This window comes from Anomalospiza imberbis, chromosome 4, assembly GCF_031753505.1.
Source record: "Anomalospiza imberbis isolate Cuckoo-Finch-1a 21T00152 chromosome 4, ASM3175350v1, whole genome shotgun sequence".
NCBI classification, from domain to species: domain Eukaryota; kingdom Metazoa; phylum Chordata; class Aves; order Passeriformes; family Viduidae; genus Anomalospiza; species Anomalospiza imberbis.
In genome coordinates this window covers 18,784,130-18,807,757 of record NC_089684.1, presented here as the reverse complement: position 1 = coordinate 18,807,757, position 23,628 = coordinate 18,784,130, and the positions used below count along the sequence as shown (strand labels likewise).

Genomic DNA, 23,628 nt, shown 5'->3' with positions numbered 1-23,628 from the left:
CTGGCCTGTGATTTCTAAGGATTGGTCATTTGCTTCAGTGTCTAATTGTTATTGACTTGTTTAAAAGCAAAATAGAACTCAGTCCACATGATCTGAAAAAAACTTAAATTCGCTATTCTTGGTAGTGCTGTAATGTTCCTTTGACATGTTCAGGCAGGTGTATTTTTTTTTCCTTTGCAGTGGGCCTGTTCTAGAAGATGGTGATAAATTTGCTTCCAGCACTAAGTCTCGTGAGCAGGATGATGGATCTTCAGGTAATGTTTGAACTTTGTATTGCCTTGCATTTTATGTATAAGCATCTTATAAACTGTAACTGACAGTTCAGTAATTTCAGGAGAGTTGTATTCAGCTTGTTCAGAGCAAGTAATGCGGATTTAATTGGCTGTGGTTACATTGCTATCAAAGTGTGTGGTACAGCATGCCAGCTTTACATTGTTAGCTTTGGGAGAACACAGCCCTCCATGTTTTGGCATCATGCATACCAGGATAAAGTTATTCTTTCTAAAATACTTTGAACAAAATTTTCAGGCTCAGTTTGTACCAGTTTGATGTGTTGCCATGTGATGGTCCTGTATGCAGTCACTTCAGGCAAACCTGAGCCAAATTACAGCACTGATGGACTCATGGCCTGTTCCCCAAAGAATACTTTGGTTTCGTGTTTTATTGGGGGGTGTTGTTTGTTTTGTTTGGCTTTTTGTATGTGGGGGTCTTTTTGTTTGCTTTGTTATGTTAGGGCTTTTTTGTTAGTTGTTTGGTTTGGTTTTGTGTTTGGTGGTTTTTTTTGTGGGGAGGGTTATTATTTGTTTGGTTTCAGTTTTAAATTTCACTGCACAAGTTCCACATGTTGTCGTAACGAACATGAGCCCTGGAGATACGAAGTCTTTTCCTTAGTGTTTCAGAACCAGATGGGAATGTTATTAATCCATGTAATGCTTTTTTCAGATACCTAGTTTTGTGTGTGTTCTGGTAAAAAATTTGTTCTGAAGTTAGGTTTCAGTGATATAAATCTGAATGACTTTGTACTTTAATCATTAAAATTATTTGTATAGTTTATAAGTTGTCAATGTTCACTTTATCAAGAGGAATAGGTCTGAGGAATATTTATTTGAATGTATAGTTTTCAAGTAATTTTTAAGTTTACTCTGCTTAAAACTAATTATAGATACTGTTTATCTACACTGGATTTCATATATGTTTATTGCAAAAGGTGTTGGTGGAAACACTATTCTTGGGACTTCTGTTTGTGTTACTTTTGGTTGCTTCTAGTCAGCATATTGAATAAAAGTCAGGAATAATAAATACCTTTGCGGTTTTTGAATGTGTTTTCAGATAATTCTGAAGACTCAAATTACAAATTAACACATCTGTTGTCAGACGAAATAGCAAGGCATAAAATAGGTAAGAGTATTTTAAAATATAATGTAAGTGTGTAAATGCAAATGCATTTCCAACTTGATGTAAATGTTGCTGAAGGAGACACAGACAAACACCTAGAAATGGATTCATCTGTTCATAAGTATTTACAGATAAGGTTTGTTATTTCTTCAAGCCTTCAGCCCTTCTCTTAATTTGAAAGCTATTTTTTAAACCTTCTAGTGTTTCTCTTTTTTTATTGCTCCATTCAACAATTATCTTTTTACTGCCACACTTCTGTTTTTCATGGTCTTGTGTTAAGGAAACTTTCAGATCTGACCATCCAGGAGCCACTCCGGCAGTCACACTCCCACCACCACAGATTTTAAGTCCTGGGACTGAAACCCCTTTACAGTGGGTGGCTCCAGTGCTGTGACAGGTGCTCCATTTGACTCTTTACACGGCAGCAAGGTTTCCTTGCTGGCTTTACCCTGAGTTTCTCATAGCAGAGTCTCAGACCTCTGGTTCCTTTAAATAATTTTATGGTGCAGCAATGGAATAACAGCTTAAACTGGAGCAAGGGACTGTCTGGGCTTTTGTACCCTCACATTCTTTGTGCTCGACAGTCCAGGGTCCTGCTGGTCTTTCCAGCTGAGTCCTTGGCTCCTGCTGTGTCCCTGAGTGTCTGGTCACTGGGCTGGGCCACAGGTCCCTGTGCCTGTTGTCGTTCAAAGGGTCAGCATCAGTTCATGACCCCTTGCCTGAGACTCCCATGCAGAGCTCAATCTCTGGCTGGCACAGCAGCTCCACAGCCAGCAATGTCCACTGAATACATTCCCAAAAAACTGAGTCAGGACAAACTCTTGCTGTTCAGTGAGAACAGTAAGAGTTTGAATTGCTTCTATGCAGTAAAACTGAGGGTGCAAATAACCTGCCTTCTGTGGTGGTCTGAGTCTGGATAGGATGGAACAATGGGCGTGCAGTCAGTTGTAGTCCCATGCTTGTCTGTCTTACATTGTGGATGTTTTTATTGGCTTCATTATTATTTTATGCGCAACACTTTAGTTGTCTACCTTCAGAAACTGTTTCAGCATCTGTTTCGTATTTACTATTTTTAACATTTAAATATTCTTGATTATTTTGCTTTGAGATCTTAAAGGGCTTTTACTCTTCTTACAAACACTAAGATATCACACTGTATTCGTGTATGGCAGCTTACACAGCTTGTAAGGTGAGACTGTGTGATTAGTACATCTGAAGGTAAATATCTGGAAATTGGAGTTTCTTTTTATAAAAGTGGTGCTCTTCTGGAAAGAGCACCCTGGAAACAGGACATCTGAATCTGGAAGAGGAGGATGTACTTAGGCAGTCTCTATTATCCTCCCCTTCCCATAATTGAGGCAGTGCCTTTTCATGGTTGCTAATGAAATCCCCCAAATTCAGGCAGGATTCTTAGTCTTTGTCGAGAACTTTGTCTCACAGATGAAGCATGTTTGCTGTCCTCCAGCTTGAGCTCCTAATGTCTGTGTATCAATGGTTCACTAAGATATATAGAATGAAATCTAATGTCAAGTCAGGGTGGTGATTGTTTAAGAAAAAGCAGGGTGAAATACTGATGTATGCAAAAGAAGGCATTTGGTAATACTTGAATCCTATTTTCTTGTCATGATAACAGTGTGATAAAAATATCAGCTGGGAAGGGCTGACCTTCTTGTGGTACAGAACAAGAGGAAAGAATACTTAATATTTTCTGTCTCTGAATTTTTCTTTCATACTTAATGGGAATGACTTCATCCTTCAAATCAGTAATGCCTTCCAACACACCCAATGTTCGTCGGACAAAAAGGATACGGCTAAGACCTCTGGAATATTGGAGAGGCGAGCGCATAAACTATACTATGAATCCTTCAGGTATTAGTTCCAAAATACCTATTTTCTTCCTTCTGATAAAGCAGAAAAGAAAAATCTGAGTTGATCTTGTGCTGTGCAAGCCTTGAGATGCTTACTATTGTGTAACTGTTTTAAAAAGATTATTTGTGGTCTCCAGTTACTTAGTCATCTTTCCATGTAGTTTTCTTCTCTTCTGACACTCCTGTGTCAGCTGAAAATAGTATCAGCAGAGCATGTTAAGTACTTTTGACTTCACTGTTGAGGGAAGAGCAGAACAGTTTCTCTGTGCGAGAGGATTTTTTGTGTTTCTCTGTACTAGTGGGTTTTTTATGTCACAGATTGTGTATGATACTGGAAAAAGAGACAATCTACTGGATCATTTATTAAAGCATTTCTTTTTGTGTGAGGATTGTTTTTGAGAGCAGATGCTATAACATTATGTAGGCTCAGTGTTAAATACCCTAAGTGAGCAAATAGAGCTTGTTCTCAGCAATTTTTTTACTGACAATTCAGCCTAGTTTAGTACTTTCCTAATTAATTAGTTCACTGAAAAATAGTATTTTTTTTGTGTCCGCGAAAGTGATATTTTGTGTTAAAAAATTATTTGCAGGTCATGGCTTTCTGAAATGTTCTTTGAAATTTGATCAAATAATTTTCAAAATGTCTTCAGTTGCACTGCACTCCAAAGTACTTAATGTTGAAAAGTTTTTTGTTTGTTCTGGCTGTCTAAAGTTATCTGAAATGTTCAGCATTAAAGAAGTCTATTCTCAGTTGAAATGCTGATTGGTTATGCAAGTTTGCATTCTTTTAGATTTACTATGAGTTAGTGGAGTTTGTTTAACATTTTGTTTCAGAAGGGCTTGTGATTAGTGGACTAGTGCATCCAGAAACAGAATCTCCCGGGAAGAGTAAAAGGAAGAAGGATTGTCCCAAGCAGAAAACAGATAAAACAAGTAAGAACAAAGACTTTTTTCCTTTGCATACTTTAAAAGGTCTCTTTAATCAAATGCTCTACTGCTCTAAGATTTTTCTCCCGTAAACACTCAATTCTCTCTCTGGGTGAAAATAATTTTATACCATAATTTATTAATATGATCTGATGAGGAAAAAACCTGCTCCTACGGGCTCGATAGCAATGCTGTGCATTGTTGCAGTCAAATTGTTCACTTTTCAGCATAAGGAAGAAATGCTGGACATACCCAGAAGTGCTGTTACGCCTTTAAAGCAGGGACTGAAGAGACTAAACTGTACTCATTTGGTGTTCAGATCATGATGCTAGTGTGCATGGCTAAGGTATAAAAACTTGTAGCTGTTTTGCTGATGCCTGTAACACATCTAAAAATGCAGCAGAGAGTGTTAGTAGGGCTTCAAGCTGCTGTACTTTAAATACCAAACCACAACACGGTAGGTGAAGAGAGAGCTTTAAGAGCAGTGCACAAAATAGTTAAAAGTGGGCAATAAATCTGTGTTTAAGCAAGCAGAGAGACTCTCTGGCCAGTATATAATAAATATGTAAGTAGCGCTCAGAAAAGAGAGTCAAAGTCCAAAAGCCAAATTATTTTTGCCGTGCTCTGTGGAAGATGTTTTAATACTAAAGAGCCTTTCTTTATGGGGACTGTCTAGAGCTTTTATTTGAAGCTGAAGTATTTCTCTGTGAAGTTATAGAACTATTGAAACAAGTGCTAACAAACATGGAAAATGTCACGGTTTTAGTAGTAAACTAATCAGGACTGACATAATCATCAGAGAAATAAGGAAGAAAACAATCACTGATGGTACCAATTTCTGATTTTACAAGTGTTTCATGTAAGTTTTATTCCTTACCTAAAAAAGAAAGTGGTAGGACTAGGGAAGGTTTAGGGAAAGCTCATCAAAAACCTAGGACTTCTATAGTGAATTCTCCTCAGCCCTGAAGAGGCTACTATAGAGGCCTCTAAGGAAGAGGTCTTAAAACACCTCTGAAATCATGAGTGACGTGGAGAAGGGAAATAAAAGTAAATGGTCTTGTTGGGGTTTTCTGCTTGTTTTTTTTAAACACAAGAACTAAAAGGTGTGGAAGGAAGACAGTGAGAGCTCGGTTATTCAGCAAAATAAGGTGGCCATTCTCACTGTGTGCTTCCTGCCCAGAATATTGTGCGTAAAAATATTTATGTCATTTGAAGGCAAGAACCAAATACATTAACAGGAGAGTTAATTGCTCTAAATAAAGTGTGGGAGCTCCAGGTTAGAGGTGGAAAGTATTCAATTGAATGTATTATATTGAGTGTATTATTATCACATTTTGAGGAATGGAAGGAGTACCTGCTTTGGGCCACTGATAGGAGATAGGACCATGGTATAGATCAATATTTGATCTAAGTACAGTTTATATTGTAATATAAATCGCTTGCAGCCCATGAGAACCTGAGCTGATAGTGACTGTTCACACTGTATCTTACAAGAACTATTGGTTGCTTCAAGTGCCTTTGAACCGTCTTCCAGAAATGATTGATTTCCTCTGTGGCTGACATTCATCCTCAGAGATAGTGTTTCACTCACATCCTTAAGTCTTAGTGATGCATGTAAGGCCTGTCAGCCAAGTAAAATTTCTAGCACAAATTCTTAAATGTTAGTGATACAATAAAAATTCTGTTTTTATAGCTATAGAGTTGTACCTGTTGCTGCTTCTTTTTATAGAGAGAGGGTTGGAACAAAGCTGTTCAAACACAGCAACGTTCTTCCTCCCCCTGATTGTCTTGCTGTAAGAGCATTTAAGCTGCCATGAGTGCCTACAAAGTGCTATAGCTTGCCTTTAGCATGCTTTTTCTGTCTGTATTTAAAGAAATTGCCTTTGCACCGTAGAGCTAAAATTGTCTGCTTAAGAGAATTCTGCAAGAGAGCTTTGGGATATTTATTCTGCCGTGAATATTCTAAAGCATCTCTTTTCTGTTGGAAAAGCATTGTGTTATCATCAACTCTTAGGATATTTCTTTCTCTGGAAAAGTCCTTTTTATTATAGCAATAGTTCTAGATTTTCAACTTAGAGTGAGATTCCTGTAATGTTATTTCTTGAGAAAAGGAAAACTGGACACGTGCTTATCTTTGAATGCTTTCTCTCTTAAGTCCCCTGATACCTATCAACAATAGGTTGAGCAAAACCACCTGTTCTTTGCACTTTGTCATGCATTTCATATTCTGTCAGCATCTGTTGCTAGAAAAGCTCCTCTCTCAAAACACAGAGTTTAGTTTTGAGTAAATACTGTTGTTAATGGCATAGGACAAATAGTTGGCATTTCCCTAGGAAATTCGTTAGGATTTAGAGTGTTCATCTATAACACACAGAAATTATTTCAATGAAAAAGACATTTTCAAAGAATTGTTATGGATGGTTTTCTTTATTTGAAGGAAGAGTATTCGGTCTATTTAATGACTTGTTAAAGGAAATTTAAGTACCTAATGTGTGACATTAGAATTGTGGAAGAGTTGTAGTTAAATTATTAACTTTTAAAAAATCTATTTTGATTGCTTTTTTGGTTTTGTTTTGGTTTCTTTGGATCGTCAGATAGAGGAGAGGTACCTGTGAGTTTGGACCACAGTCTAGCTGATGCGTCTAAGCCAGCCATTGTACTGGACCCAGTAACAAATAAGGAAGTGCATCTAGGTGAGTTGAATGGATGTGACCAAGGGACTACCTGAATTATATAGTCTTACGAGAAAAAGAAAATTTTTTTTTCCTTTTGTTTCAGAAGGGCTTGTGATTAGTGGACTAGTGCATCCAGAAACAGAACCTCCCGGGAAGAGTAAAAGGAAGAAGGATTGTCCCAAGCAGAAAACAGATAAAACAAGTAAGAACAAAGACTTTTTTCCTTTGCATACTTTAAAAGGTCTCTTTAATCAAATGCTCTACTGCTCTAAGATTTTTCTCCCGTAAACACTCAATTCTCTCTCTGGGTGAAAATAATTTTATACCATAATTTATTAATATGATCTGATGAGGAAAAAACCTGCTCCTACGGGCTCGATAGCAATGCTGTGCATTGTTGCAGTCAAATTGTTCACTTTTCAGCATAAGGAAGAAATGCTGGACATACCCAGAAGTGCTGTTACGCCTTTAAAGCAGGGACTGAAGAGACTAAACTGTACTCATTTGGTGTTCAGATCATGATGCTAGTGTGCATGGCTAAGGTATAAAAACTTGTAGCTGTTTTGCTGATGCCTGTAACACATCTAAAAATGCAGCAGAGAGTGTTAGTAGGGCTTCAAGCTGCTGTACTTTAAATACCAAACCACAACACGGTAGGTGAAGAGAGAGCTTTAAGAGCAGTGCACAAAATAGTTAAAAGTGGGCAATAAATCTGTGTTTAAGCAAGCAGAGAGACTCTCTGGCCAGTATATAATAAATATGTAAGTAGCGCTCAGAAAAGAGAGTCAAAGTCCAAAAGCCAAATTATTTTTGCCGTGCTCTGTGGAAGATGTTTTAATACTAAAGAGCCTTTCTTTATGGGGACTGTCTAGAGCTTTTATTTGAAGCTGAAGTATTTCTCTGTGAAGTTATAGAACTATTGAAACAAGTGCTAACAAACATGGAAAATGTCACGGTTTTAGTAGTAAACTAATCAGGACTGACATAATCATCAGAGAAATAAGGAAGAAAACAATCACTGATGGTACCAATTTCTGATTTTACAAGTGTTTCATGTAAGTTTTATTCCTTACCTAAAAAAGAAAGTGGTAGGACTAGGGAAGGTTTAGGGAAAGCTCATCAAAAACCTAGGACTTCTATAGTGAATTCTCCTCAGCCCTGAAGAGGCTACTATAGAGGCCTCTAAGGAAGAGGTCTTAAAACACCTCTGAAATCATGAGTGACATGGAGAAGGGAAATAAAAGTAAATGGTCTTGTTGGGGTTTTCTGCTTGTTTTTTTTAAACACAAGAACTAAAAGGTGTGGAAGGAAGACAGTGAGAGCTCGGTTATTCAGCAAAATAAGGTGGCCATTCTCACTGTGTGCTTCCTGCCCAGAATATTGTGCGTAAAAATATTTATGTCATTTGAAGGCAAGAACCAAATACATTAACAGGAGAGTTAATTGCTCTAAATAAAGTGTGGGAGCTCCAGGTTAGAGGTGGAAAGTATTCAATTGAATGTATTATATTGAGTGTATTATTATCACATTTTGAGGAATGCCAGGAGTACCTGCTTTGGGCCACTGACAGGAGATAGGACCATGGTATAGATCAATATTTGATCTAAGTACAGTTTATATTGTAATATAAATCGCTTGCAGCCCATGAGAACCTGAGCTGATAGTGACTGTTCACACTGTATCTTACAAGAACTATTGGTTGCTTCAAGTGCCTTTGAACCGTCTTCCAGAAATGATTGATTTCCTCTGTGGCTGACATTCATCCTCAGAGATAGTGTTTCACTCACATCCTTAAGTCTTAGTGATGCATGTAAGGCCTGTCAGCCAAGTAAAATTTCTAGCACAAATTCTTAAATGTTAGTGATACAATAAAAATTCTGTTTTTATAGCTATAGAGTTGTACCTGTTGCTGCTTCTTTTTATAGAGAGAGGGTTGGAACAAAGCTGTTCAAACACAGCAACGTTCTTCCTCCCCCTGATTGTCTTGCTGTAAGAGCATTTAAGCTGCCATGAGTGCCTACAAAGTGCTATAGCTTGCCTTTAGCATGCTTTTTCTGTCTGTATTTAAAGAAATTGCCTTTGCACCGTAGAGCTAAAATTGTCTGCTTAAGAGAATTCTGCAAGAGAGCTTTGGGATATTTATTCTGCCGTGAATATTCTAAAGCATCTCTTTTCTGTTGGAAAAGCATTGTGTTATCATCAACTCTTAGGATATTTCTTTCTCTGGAAAAGTCCTTTTTATTATAGCAATAGTTCTAGATTTTCAACTTAGAGTGAGATTCCTGTAATGTTATTTCTTGAGAAAAGGAAAATTGGACACGTGCTTATCTTTGAATGCTTTCTCTCTTAAGTCCCCTGATACCTATCAACAATAGGTTGAGCAAAACCACCTGTTCTTTGCACTTTGTCATGCATTTCATATTCTGTCAGCATCTGTTGCTAGAAAAACTCTTCTCTCAAAACACAGAGTTTAGTTTTGAGTAAATACTGTTGTTAATGGCATAGGACAAATAGTTGGCATTTCCCTAGGAAATTCGTTAGGATTTAGAGTGTTCATCTATAACACACAGAAATTATTTCAATGAAAAAGACATTTTCAAAGAATTGTTATGGATGGTTTTCTTTATTTGAAGGAAGAGTATTCCGTCTATTTAATGACTTGTTAATGGAAATTTAAGTACCTAATGTGTGACATTAGAATTGTGGAAGAGTTGTAGTTAAATTATTAACTTTTAAAAAATCTATTTTGATTGCTTTTTTGGTTTTGTTTTGGTTTCTTTGGATTGTCAGATAGAGGAGAGGTACCTGCGAATTTGGACCACAGTCTAGCTGATGCGTCTAAGCCAGCCATTGTACTGGACCCAGTAACAAATAAGGAAGTGCATCTAGGTGAGTTGAATGGATGTGACCAAGGGACTACCTGAATTATATAGTCTTACGAGAAAAAGAAAATTTTTTTTTTCTTTTGTTTCAGAAGGGCTTGTGATTAGTGGACTAGTGCATCCAGAAACAGAACCTCCCGGGAAGAGTAAAAGGAAGAAGGATTGTCCCAAGCAGAAAACAGATAAAACAAGTAAGAACAAAGACTTTTTTCCTTTGCATACTTTAAAAGGTCTCTTTAATCAAATGCTCTACTGCTCTAAGATTTTTCTCCCGTAAACACTCAATTCTCTCTCTGGGTGAAAATAATTTTATACCATAATTTATTAATATGATCTGATGAGGAAAAAACCTGCTCCTACGGGCTCGATAGCAATGCTGTGCATTGTTGCAGTCAAATTGTTCACTTTTCAGCATAAGGAAGAAATGCTGGACATACCCAGAAGTGCTGTTACGCCTTTAAAGCAGGGACTGAAGAGACTAAACTGTACTCATTTGGTGTTCAGATCATGATGCTAGTGTGCATGGCTAAGGTATAAAAACTTGTAGCTGTTTTGCTGATGCCTGTAACACATCTAAAAATGCAGCAGAGAGTGTTAGTAGGGCTTCAAGCTGCTGTACTTTAAATACCAAACCACAACACGGTAGGTGAAGAGAGAGCTTTAAGAGCAGTGCAAAAATAGTTAAAAGTGGGCAATAAATCTGTGTTTAAGCAAGCAGAGAGACTCTCTGGCCAGTATATAATAAATATGTAAGTAGCGCTCAGAAAAGAGAGTCAAAGTCCAAAAGCCAAATTATTTTTGCCGTGCTCTGTGGAAGATGTTTTAATACTAAAGAGCCTTTCTTTATGGGGACTGTCTAGAGCTTTTATTTGAAGCTGAAGTATTTCTCTGTGAAGTTATAGAACTATTGAAACAAGTGCTAACAAACATGGAAAATGTCATGGTTTTAGTAGTAAACTAATCAGGACTGACATAATCATCAGAGAAATAAGGAAGAAAACAATCACTGATGGTACCAATTTCTGATTTTACAAGTGTTTCATGTAAGTTTTATTCCTTACCTAAAAAAGAAAGTGGTAGGACTAGGGAAGGTTTAGGGAAAGCTCATCAAAAACCTAGGACTTCTATAGTGAATTCTCCTCAGCCCTGAAGAGGCTACTATAGAGGCCTCTAAGGAAGAGGTCTTAAAACACCTCTGAAATCATGAGTGACGTGGAGAAGGGAAATAAAAGTAAATGGTCTTGTTGGGGTTTTCTGCTTGTTTTTTTTAAACACAAGAACTAAAAGGTGTGGAAGGAAGACAGTGAGAGCTCGGTTATTCAGCAAAATAAGGTGGCCATTCTCACTGTGTGCTTCCTGCCCAGAATATTGTGCGTAAAAATATTTATGTCATTTGAAGGCAAGAACCAAATACATTAACAGGAGAGTTAATTGCTCTAAATAAAGTGTGGGAGCTCCAGGTTAGAGGTGGAAAGTATTCAATTGAATGTATTATATTGAGTGTATTATTATCACATTTTGAGGAATGCCAGGAGTACCTGCTTTGGGCCACTGATAGGAGATAGGACCATGGTATAGATCAATATTTGATCTAAGTACAGTTTATATTGTAATATAAATCGCTTGCAGCCCATGAGAACCTGAGCTGATAGTGACTGTTCACACTGTATCTTACAAGAACTATTGGTTGCTTCAAGTGCCTTTGAACCGTCTTCCAGAAATGATTGATTTCCTCTGTGGCTGACATTCATCCTCAGAGATAGTGTTTCACTCACATCCTTAAGTCTTAGTGATGCATGTAAGGCCTGTCAGCCAAGTAAAATTTCTAGCACAAATTCTTAAATGTTAGTGATACAATAAAAATTCTGTTTTTATAGCTATAGAGTTGTACCTGTTGCTGCTTCTTTTTATAGAGAGAGGGTTGGAACAAAGCTGTTCAAACACAGCAACGTTCTTCCTCCCCCTGATTGTCTTGCTGTAAGAGCATTTAAGCTGCCATGAGTGCCTACAAAGTGCTATAGCTTGCCTTTAGCATGCTTTTTCTGTCTGTATTTAAAGAAATTGCCTTTGCACCGTAGAGCTAAAATTGTCTGCTTAAGAGAATTCTGCAAGAGAGCTTTGGGATATTTATTCTGCCGTGAATATTCTAAAGCATCTCTTTTCTGTTGGAAAAGCATTGTGTTATCATCAACTCTTAGGATATTTCTTTCTCTGGAAAAGTCCTTTTTATTATAGCAGTAGTTCTAGATTTTCAACTTAGAGTGAGATTCCTGTAATGTTATTTCTTGAGAAAAGGAAAATTGGACACGTGCTTATCTTTGAATGCTTTCTCTCTTAAGTCCCCTGATACCTATCAACAATAGGTTGAGCAAAACCACCTGTTCTTTGCACTTTGTCATGCATTTCATATTCTGTCAGCATCTGTTGCTAGAAAAACTCTTCTCTCAAAACACAGAGTTTAGTTTTGAGTAAATACTGTTGTTAATGGCATAGGACAAATAGTTGGCATTTCCCTAGGAAATTCGTTAGGATTTAGAGTGTTCATCTATAACACACAGAAATTATTTCAATGAAAAAGACATTTTCAAAGAATTGTTATGGATGGTTTTCTTTATTTGAAGGAAGAGTATTCCGTCTATTTAATGACTTGTTAATGGAAATTTAAGTACCTAATGTGTGACATTAGAATTGTGGAAGAGTTGTAGTTAAATTATTAACTTTTAAAAAATCTATTTTGATTGCTTTTTTGGTTTTGTTTTGGTTTCTTTGGATTGTCAGATAGAGGAGAGGTACCTGCGAATTTGGACCACAGTCTAGCTGATGCGTCTAAGCCAGCCATTGTACTGGACCCAGTAACAAATAAGGAAGTGCATCTAGGTGAGTTGAATGGATGTGACCAAGGGACTACCTGAATTATATAGTCTTACGAGAAAAAGAAAATTTTTTTTTTCTTTTGTTTCAGAAGGGCTTGTGATTAGTGGACTAGTGCATCCAGAAACAGAACCTCCCGGGAAGAGTAAAAGGAAGAAGGATTGTCCCAAGCAGAAAACAGATAAAACAAGTAAGAACAAAGACTTTTTTCCTTTGCATACTTTAAAAGGTCTCTTTAATCAAATGCTCTACTGCTCTAAGATTTTTCTCCCGTAAACACTCAATTCTCTCTCTGGGTGAAAATAATTTTATACCATAATTTATTAATATGATCTGATGAGGAAAAAACCTGCTCCTACGGGCTCGATAGCAATGCTGTGCATTGTTGCAGTCAAATTGTTCACTTTTCAGCATAAGGAAGAAATGCTGGACATACCCAGAAGTGCTGTTACGCCTTTAAAGCAGGGACTGAAGAGACTAAACTGTACTCATTTGGTGTTCAGATCATGATGCTAGTGTGCATGGCTAAGGTATAAAAACTTGTAGCTGTTTTGCTGATGCCTGTAACACATCTAAAAATGCAGCAGAGAGTGTTAGTAGGGCTTCAAGCTGCTGTACTTTAAATACCAAACCACAACACGGTAGGTGAAGAGAGAGCTTTAAGAGCAGTGCAAAAATAGTTAAAAGTGGGCAATAAATCTGTGTTTAAGCAAGCAGAGAGACTCTCTGGCCAGTATATAATAAATATGTAAGTAGCGCTCAGAAAAGAGAGTCAAAGTCCAAAAGCCAAATTATTTTTGCCGTGCTCTGTGGAAGATGTTTTAATACTAAAGAGCCTTTCTTTATGGGGACTGTCTAGAGCTTTTATTTGAAGCTGAAGTATTTCTCTGTGAAGTTATAGAACTATTGAAACAAGTGCTAACAAACATGGAAAATGTCATGGTTTTAGTAGTAAACTAATCAGGACTGACATAATCATCAGAGAAATAAGGAAGAAAACAATCACTGATGGTACCAATTTCTGATTTTACAAGTGTTTCATGTAAGTTTTATTCCTTACCTAAAAAAGAAAGTGGTAGGACTAGGGAAGGTTTAGGGAAAGCTCATCAAAAACCTAGGACTTCTATAGTGAATTCTCCTCAGCCCTGAAGAGGCTACTATAGAGGCCTCTAAGGAAGAGGTCTTAAAACACCTCTGAAATCATGAGTGACGTGGAGAAGGGAAATAAAAGTAAATGGTCTTGTTGGGGTTTTCTGCTTGTTTTTTTTAAACACAAGAACTAAAAGGTGTGGAAGGAAGACAGTGAGAGCTCGGTTATTCAGCAAAATAAGGTGGCCATTCTCACTGTGTGCTTCCTGCCCAGAATATTGTGCGTAAAAATATTTATGTCATTTGAAGGCAAGAACCAAATACATTAACAGGAGAGTTAATTGCTCTAAATAAAGTGTGGGAGCTCCAGGTTAGAGGTGGAAAGTATTCAATTGAATGTATTATATTGAGTGTATTATTATCACATTTTGAGGAATGCCAGGAGTACCTGCTTTGGGCCACTGATAGGAGATAGGACCATGGTATAGATCAATATTTGATCTAAGTACAGTTTATATTGTAATATAAATCGCTTGCAGCCCATGAGAACCTGAGCTGATAGTGACTGTTCACACTGTATCTTACAAGAACTATTGGTTGCTTCAAGTGCCTTTGAACCGTCTTCCAGAAATGATTGATTTCCTCTGTGGCTGACATTCATCCTCAGAGATAGTGTTTCACTCACATCCTTAAGTCTTAGTGATGCATGTAAGGCCTGTCAGCCAAGTAAAATTTCTAGCACAAATTCTTAAATGTTAGTGATACAATAAAAATTCTGTTTTTATAGCTATAGAGTTGTACCTGTTGCTGCTTCTTTTTATAGAGAGAGGGTTGGAACAAAGCTGTTCAAACACAGCAACGTTCTTCCTCCCCCTGATTGTCTTGCTGTAAGAGCATTTAAGCTGCCATGAGTGCCTACAAAGTGCTATAGCTTGCCTTTAGCATGCTTTTTCTGTCTGTATTTAAAGAAATTGCCTTTGCACCGTAGAGCTAAAATTGTCTGCTTAAGAGAATTCTGCAAGAGAGCTTTGGGATATTTATTCTGCCGTGAATATTCTAAAGCATCTCTTTTCTGTTGGAAAAGCATTGTGTTATCATCAACTCTTAGGATATTTCTTTCTCTGGAAAAGTCCTTTTTATTATAGCAGTAGTTCTAGATTTTCAACTTAGAGTGAGATTCCTGTAATGTTATTTCTTGAGAAAAGGAAAATTGGACACGTGCTTATCTTTGAATGCTTTCTCTCTTAAGTCCCCTGATACCTATCAACAATAGGTTGAGCAAAACCACCTGTTCTTTGCACTTTGTCATGCATTTCATATTCTGTCAGCATCTGTTGCTAGAAAAACTCTTCTCTCAAAACACAGAGTTTAGTTTTGAGTAAATACTGTTGTTAATGGCATAGGACAAATAGTTGGCATTTCCCTAGGAAATTCGTTAGGATTTAGAGTGTTCATCTATAACACACAGAAATTATTTCAATGAAAAAGACATTTTCAAAGAATTGTTATGGATGGTTTTCTTTATTTGAAGGAAGAGTATTCCGTCTATTTAATGACTTATTAAAGGAAATTTAAGTACCTAATGTATGACATTAGAATTGTGGAAGAGTTGTAGTTAAATTATTAACTTTTAAAAAATCTATTTTGATTGCTTTTTTGGTTTTGTTTTGGTTTCTTTGGATCGTCAGATAGAGGAGAGGTACCTGTGAGTTTGGACCACAGTCTAGCTGATGCGTCTAAGCCAGCCATTGTACTGGACCCAGTAACAAATAAGGAAGTGCATCTAGGTGAGTTGAATGGATGTGACCAAGGGACTACCTGAATTATATAGTCTTACGAGAAAAAGAAATTTTTTTTTTCCTTTTGTTTCAGAAGGGCTTGTGATTAGTGGACTAGTGCATCCAGAAACAGAACCTCCCGGGAAGAGTAAAAGGAAGAAGGATTGTCCCAAGCAGAAAACAGATAAAACAAGTAAGAACAAAGACTTTTTTCCTTTGCATACTTTAAAAGGTCTCTTTAATCAAATGCTCTACTGCTCTAAGATTTTTCTCCCGTAAACACTCAATTCTCTCTCTGGGTGAAAATAATTTTATACCATAATTTATTAATATGATCTGATGAGGAAAAAACCTGCTCCTACGGGCTCGATAGCAATGCTGTGCATTGTTGCAGTCAAATTGTTCACTTTTCAGCATAAGGAAGAAATGCTGGACATACCCAGAAGTGCTGTTATGCCTTTAAAGCAGGGACTGAAGAGACTAAACTGTACTCATTTGGTGTTCAGATCATGATGCTAGTGTGCATGGCTAAGGTATAAAAACTTGTAGCTGTTTTGCTGATGCCTGTAACACATCTAAAAATGCAGCAGAGAGTGTTAGTAGGGCTTCAAGCTGTTGTACTTCAAATACCAAACCACAACACAGTAGGTGAAGAGAGAGCTTTAAGAGCAGTGCACAAAAATAGTTAAAAGTGGGCAATAAATCTGTGTGTAAGCAAGCAGAGACTCTCTGGCCAGTATATAATAAATATGTAAGTAGCGCTCAGAAAAGAGAGTCAAAGTCCAAAAGCCAAATTATTTTTGCCGTGCTCTGTGGAAGATGTTTTAATACTAAAGAGCCTTTCTTTATGGGGACTGTCTAGAGCTTTTATTTGAAGCTGAAGTATTTCTCTGTGAAGTTATAGAACTATTGAAACAAGTGCTAACAAACATGGAAAATGTCACGGTTTTAGTAGTAAACTAATCAGGACTGACATAATCATCAGAGAAATAAGGAAGAAAACAATCACTGATGGTACCAATTTCTGATTTTACAAGTGTTTCATGTAAGTTTTATTCCTTACCTAAAAAAGAAAGTGGTAGGACTAGGGAAGGTTTAGGGAAAGCTCATCAAAAACCTAGGACTTCTATAGTGAATTCTCCTCAGCCCTGAAGAGGCTACTATAGAGGCCTCTAAGGAAGAGGTCTTAAAACACCTCTGAAATCATGAGTGACGTGGAGAAGGGAAATAAAAGTAAATGGTCTTGTTGGGGTTTTCTGCTTGTTTTTTTTAAACACAAGAACTAAAAGGTGTGGAAGGAAGACAGTGAGAGCTCGGTTATTCAGCAAAATAAGGTGGCCATTCTCACTGTGTGCTTCCTGCCCAGAATATTGTGCGTAAAAATATTTATGTCATTTGAAGGCAAGAACCAAATACATTAACAGGAGAGTTAATTGCTCTAAATAAAGTGTGGGAGCTCCAGGTTAGAGGTGGAAAGTATTCAATTGAATGTATTATATTGAGTGTATTATTATCACATTTTGAGGAATGCCAGGAGTACCTGCTTTGGGCCACTGATAGGAGATAGGACCATGGTATAGATCAATATTTGATCTAAGTACAGTTTATATTGTAATATAAATCGCTTGCAGCCCATGAGAACCTGAGCTGATAGTGACTGTTCACACTGTATCTTACAAGAACTATTGGTTGCTTCAAGTGCCTTTGAACCGTCTTCCAGAAATGATTGATTTCCTCTGTGGCTGACATTCATCCTCAGAGATAGTGTTTCACTCACATCCTTAAGTCTTAGTGATGCATGTAAGGCCTGTCAGCCAAGTAAAATTTCTAGCACAAATTCTTAAATGTTAGTGATACAATAAAAATTCTGTTTTTATAGCTATAGAGTTGTACCTGTTGCTGCTTCTTTTTATAGAGAGAGGGTTGGAACAAAGCTGTTCAAACACAGCAACGTTCTTCCTCCCCCTGATTGTCTTGCTGTAAGAGCATTTAAGCTGCCATGAGTGCCTACAAAGTGCTATAGCTTGCCTTTAGCATGCTTTTTCTGTCTGTATTTAAAGAAATTGCCTTTGCACCGTAGAGCTAAAATTGTCTGCTTAAGAGAATTCTGCAAGAGAGCTTTGGGATATTTATTCTGCCGTGAATATTCTAAAGCATCTCTTTTCTGTTGGAAAAGCATTGTGTTATCATCAACTCTTAGGATATTTCTTTCTCTGGAAAAGTCCTTTTTATTATAGCAATAGTTCTAGATTTTCAACTTAGAGTGAGATTCCTGTAATGTTATTTCTTGAGAAAAGGAAAATTGGACACGTGCTTATCTTTGAATGCTTTCTCTCTTAAGTCCCCTGATACCTATCAACAATAGGTTGAGCAAAACCACCTGTTCTTTGCACTTTGTCATGCATTTCATATTCTGTCAGCATCTGTTGCTAGAAAAACTCTTCTCTCAAAACACAGAGTTTAGTTTTGAGTAAATACTGTTGTTAATGGCATAGGACAAATAGTTGGCATTTCCCTAGGAAATTCGTTAGGATTTAGAGTGTTCATCTATAACACACAGAAATTATTTCAATGAAAAAGACATTTTCAAAGAATTGTTATGGATGGTTTTCTTTATTTGAAGGAAGAGTATTCGGTCTATTTAATGACTTGTTAAAGGAAATTTAAGTACCTAATGTGTGACATTAGAATTGTGGAAGAGTTGTAGTTAAATTATTAACTTTTAAAAAATCTATTTTGATTGCTTTTTTGGTTTTGTTTTGGTTTCTTTGGATCGTCAGATAGAGGAGAGGTACCTGTGAGTTTGGACCACAGTCTAGCTGATGCGTCTAAGCCAGCCATTGTACTGGACCCAGTAACAAATAAGGAAGTGCATCTAGGTGAGTTGAATGGATGTGACCAAGGGACTACCTGAATTATATAGTCTTACGAGAAAAAAAAAAGTTCATGCCACATTGGGCATAAAAAGGTGAGGTTCTGAAATATTCATTGCTGTTCTGATGAAAGTTCTGAGGGAGACACAAGAAGTGTCCTAATTTTTCAGCTAAATGTTGAGTCTAGCTTTTGGAGAGGTGTTGCACTGAAACAATATGTATTGCACTGAGTATGTAACAAGACTAATTATGTGGTAGCATTAATGTTAATCACCTGGACATTTTTTGTAGATTGTATAAACACTGCATCCAGTCAAGCTTACTTCTTCAAAGATGATGCAGTAGAAGTACAAAAAAAATTGAATACATCTCTTTTTGCATCTGGTCAATTGATTCTGAAACCATATAAAGAAAAAGGGCATCAGTGTGTCAGCATGGATACAATAGTAAGTGTGCTTTTTAAAAATTTTTATGAAATGGACTTTGTAAACAGAAGATCTGTTGGGGCGGTTAGAAATAACATATGATGTTGAGAGGTCCACCCCACCCCCCAAAACAAATGAACATTAATGAATTGTTTGCTGAATGTTGTTTGTATGCATATTGCCCTGCTTTGCTTTGTAGTAAATCTCTATGTCTTTGTGCTCCTACTTCCTGAATCTTGCCAGCAAGATAGAAATACCAGAAAAATAAAACTGGACCCCTTCCCCCTTTTGAGTTGTGCATCTTATTTTTCTTCAGTATGGGGAAAAGAGATTGCAGCTCTGCTGGCTGATTTGGGTTTTTATCTTTGTTATGTGTGTGGAAGTGTTTTCTTGGATATCTTCCTTAAATGGTGCTAACCTCAGAACCCTTTGGCTTCCATTAAGGCTTTCCATATTATCCATGGCAAAGTTATTGTGACATTACATAAGACATCGTATTGCCTGACTGCAGGGGACTGCTTCTATGTTCCAGCAGGTGAGTGTATGTGTCTGAAACCCATTTGTTGGGAGGTGCAGGAGACTAATTCAGCATACTAGGAGTCAAAACCAAACAGAATGATTGAATTGGGAATGGGACAGTACAGGGTGAGGAAGAATGGAATCTGACCAAGACTGGACATGGGTTGATGATCTAATGGTTGAATGCAGGGGTACACATACCTCTTGTTTATGTGAGTTGGCCTCAAAATTTTGATTACATTACCAAGTTCTAAGAGTAAATTTCTAATTTCTCTTGGTCTTCTGGTTCTGTCACTAGCTGTAATGTTGAGGAAACATCAGAGACAAACTAATGTTACTAGTAATTAATATAATTGTTTTTGTCACCATATGCTTGTTGCTTTTTTCCTGTGTAAAATTATGAAAGTCCATTTGGATCAATTGACCATATTTTGTGCTTTGTGCTTGTATATAGAAGGTTCAAACTATCTTGTTGAATAGGTTGTAACTTCATATGTTCTCTTGAGAATTTAAAGACCTGATTTTATCCTTCTGATATAAAAGTGGCATGAATTCCATATGGGAGGCTGTTCATCAGTGGGTTAAGACACTAGTCTGGAGATTTCATAGTAGTGTTAAAGCAGGCTTTTCATGAAGCTGTAGAGAGCTTTTGTACAGCTCTTCTTTCTTGTGAAGAGGCTTATCGTCAGAAAATGAGGAATTAGCCCATTTTTTCCCTGTTAACTTTTCAGCAGTGTCCTGACTGAACAATCATTACTCAGTCAATGCTTGCTGCTTTGAAGCTGGTTTTTTGGTGTTAAAATCTTAAAAGTCTAGTGGGTCTGCAGAGACAATTTTGTCATTTGCTTTTTGGGAAAGCAGATTATATAAAATGCTGAAGGTTTTGTATGACCATAAGGATCTACACTTCATTCTTCCCTGCCTCCTGATGGTCGGTCTCAGTATGGCTGGATGGGCAGTGCAGTGTTTGTGGCAGGTGATCCCTGTAATTCATCGTGTGGCTGTAAACAAATGTGAGGATGTTGTTCATTCCCAGTGTTCAGGGCCTATTAGATAATTCTATTTTGTGATTATGTTAGTGTGCAAATCTCAAGAGACAATCTGCAGGTAAGTTTCCATGTGCAGTTTTTATTGTAGGAGTAAATTTAAGTAAATTCAGTCACCTTAAAATTTTATTGTGGGTTTTGAGAGCTGAGAGCTCATGCCTGTTACATTCTTCTCAGTAAAAATCTTCTAAGCATAGATGAAAGTAAATGACATTAGGTGTATTCCTTGTCATTCCTTTGAAATGCACTGACCTGCCTGTAAGAGTGGCATCCTAGATTAAGAGCTAATATTCCTTCTGTTAAAATATATAAAATGAAACTATACTTGGCTGAAGACAGGAGAGGACTTCAAAACTTGCCAGTGGATCCTAAGGAAAACTTACTCTGTTTTTCTTTGTAGGAAATGGATATAACATACGTAATCTTCTGAATGAAGAAAGTGTTCTTCTCTTCACACAACTCAAAGACAGGTGAAGAACTTTCTGCAAAGAAGTGTCCTTAAACACTTGTCAAATTTTTGTATGTTCTGAAGTTTTTTTTACATACAAAAATGTTTGAGCGGGCCCACCCTAACATTACAAATGAATACAGAGCAGCTGAAATCAAGATAAGAAGAGTTGAGGGAAAAAACCCAGAAGAACGTTGGTAGTTTGCTGTCAAACTGAAGTGACATACTGAAGGGCCTTGCTCTGCATCAGTTACAGTTCTTGAGCCATCCAGTGACAGAAAGATATAAGTATGAAATGTGTGGGTGTATTTGTTGTTCCAAATTGTATCAATATGTTTAATCTCCCTAAAGATTCTTAGCACTTAAAAAAATGTTGGCATCCTCAGCTAACATCTGATAGATTGTCTTAACGAGTGCCTAGTACAACCTGCTTAGAATAATCTGTTTAAATGACAAACCTGCTGTTTGCATTCCAGTAATTGTTGTCTAGGAGATGGGCTGCTGCAAGGCTGCTGTGCTGGGGTCCAGCTGCCTTCTCATATGTTAACGACAGGCAACCCTTCCTTGTCTGGCAGCTGGATGATTAGTGCCTCCAATCTCAATAGGAAAATAGGAGCTCTTAAGTAGGAGCTTATCAGTTGTGTCTTTTGTGTGGAAGCTCAGCCTGATTAGCTCTGAACATTGTTGATAGCTTTATTTTGTGATAGGTCGTTGCCAAATGTATTACTTTAATACCTCCTTTTGATTTGCTTGCTGTGTTCCTGGATAATAATGAGGACCTTTGGGAAAGCTGTAATTATACTGTATACTCCAGAAGCCAAGTCTAGACAGCAGATGGTATACATAGCATTTGTCTCCCAAGCTCTTCGAGGTTCCTTCTGGCTGAAGATAAGGACAAACTACAGCTATTCTCATATGCTGCTTTCTCTCTCTGGTCATTGCTATCCTTGAAGAGAAGGAGATAAGGAAAATTGAATTGGAATTGTGAACTCTTAAGGACTCGAGGATTGAGCACTAACCTTGTAACCAGTCTTGGCCATGATCTTTATGCTAAATCTAGAGGATACATTAAAGTAGGAAAGAGGAATTGGCTTTCAGCTGTCAGCTAATTTCCTGTATCTGTGAAAGGTCTTGGACACCAAGATTACCCTGCCTCTGAGAAAGATCCTTTGGATTGGAGAATTTGAGCTAATACTTTCTGTCATTCACTTTCAAGCAGTAGTTCCTATGATTAGTGCATACATAGACTGACAATGGAAGTACTTGGTAGAAGTTGTGTGCTGTCTTTTCATTCATGGCTAAGTCACATGTAACTGAGAAAATGAAACAGGAACATGCCTATTGCTATTTAGTTCTGTCTTGAAACAAACTACTTACTGTCAAAGTTCAGACTACACAGTTCAGTACTTACTACAAAGTTCAGAAAATCCTTTTTTTTTTCAGCCTCAACTTTTGTAAGCAGTTAAAGAGTTAAAAAAGAAAATAGTCATTTAGTCACTAGATATAAATTTGATGTTGGCAGCTTTTCTAAATTTTGTACTTGAGCTGGTCTCTTCAAGGTCAGCAAGATTCAAATAATGTCCTTCCTGTGCTGGAGCCATACCAGCTACCAGATGGGCACACATGCTGTCTCACTGCTTGAGGGGATCCCACCCACTAAAACGTTTAGTTTTTAAGTCTTTCAGCTCCTCAGGCCTACAGAGATTTGGAACATTGCCACTTGGAAAAAGTACAGGGTTGGGATTAAGCCTAAGACTCTGATTCCAACCCAAGCAGGTCTCCCACTGGTCAGGCCATGGATGTGATGGTCTCTGATCCCAGCAGCAAATTGCTTCCAGTTAAAAATGAGAACAAGAAAAGTTTTCAATTGTGTTAGTGGCCGGGGAGTTCTGAACAAAAATAATCTGCAGATTCTTTTCTGTGTTACCTGTCCACAGATTGGGTAGCAGAAGGACAGATACTTAAGAGGTTAGTGTAGGTAACTTATGTGGATGGACTACAGGGCTCGTGGTGCTAAAGGAGAGTGTGGGTGGATGCTGGGGCAGAGCTCAGCAGGCTGCTGCTTGCCAGGGATGAGTTTTCATTTGGTGGGCTGTGATGAGAAGTGATGACAATGTTATTTCAGGCACTGATGTGTCTTTGCCCCCTGCAACTTGGCAGCAAGATCATGAGATTTTCTTTTGAGTCAAGAGAAATAAGTTCTTCAGGATGCTTGCTAAAGCAGATTTAATGTGTGCAGACCTTTTCCTGACACAGGCTGGAAAGTACAGATGTTCAAATGCAGGTTTCAGGTCAGCATACCTGTTTGTGTTGTCCCAATTCTGTGGCTGGGAGTGTCAAGGAGAACGGCAGATTTGGTAAAGTATGTCACTTTTTAGGCTGGATGGTTTTGTTGCTCTCTGGTTGGTTTCTTCAGAGAAATGTCCTGTGTAGTCTGCAGAGAACATTTTGTAGCTGCACTACATCTGAATATGTTTGTGGTTTACTTTTTTTTAAGAAGCAATATGAGGTTTGTCAAGGGTTGTTCTCTGGAATATTGCTGTGGTTTAGCAACAGTTCTATTATTTGTCAGTAGATGGGGCTTCAAGCATAGCTCTTAGTCCTTTGCTGGCCTCTGTGCTCATTAGGATCTGGTTTTTGAAAGGCAGGAAAAACAGTGTGTTACAGGTGGAGATAAATTTTGTTGAATTCTCTTGCAAGGAGATGCAAATCAGTTGCCATTCCCAGTAGGACTTAACTACTGAATGTTGCTAAGTTCATTCAGTTACATGGATGTTGTACTTGATGCAGCCACTGGCACAAAATTGTTCTTTAAGTGTGAGGAGATGCAGG

The 23,628-nt window shown here is 37.6% G+C and overlaps 1 protein-coding gene across 1 annotated transcript in view; it reads left to right on the top strand.

Annotated features, from left to right (window-relative positions):
- CENPC (centromere protein C) overlaps positions 1–23,628 on the top strand; it is a 206,596-nt gene that overhangs the window by 9,114 nt on the left and 173,854 nt on the right. The window contains exons 11-18 of the mRNA XM_068187347.1: positions 181–254; positions 1,330–1,398; positions 3,160–3,264; positions 6,969–7,067; positions 9,656–9,754; positions 18,650–18,804; positions 19,228–19,318; positions 20,749–20,818. Of these exons, the coding sequence (XP_068043448.1) occupies positions 181–254; positions 1,330–1,398; positions 3,160–3,264; positions 6,969–7,067; positions 9,656–9,754; positions 18,650–18,804; positions 19,228–19,318; positions 20,749–20,818 (762 nt within the window). The remainder of the gene's footprint in view (positions 1–180; positions 255–1,329; positions 1,399–3,159; positions 3,265–6,968; positions 7,068–9,655; positions 9,755–18,649; positions 18,805–19,227; positions 19,319–20,748; positions 20,819–23,628) is intronic.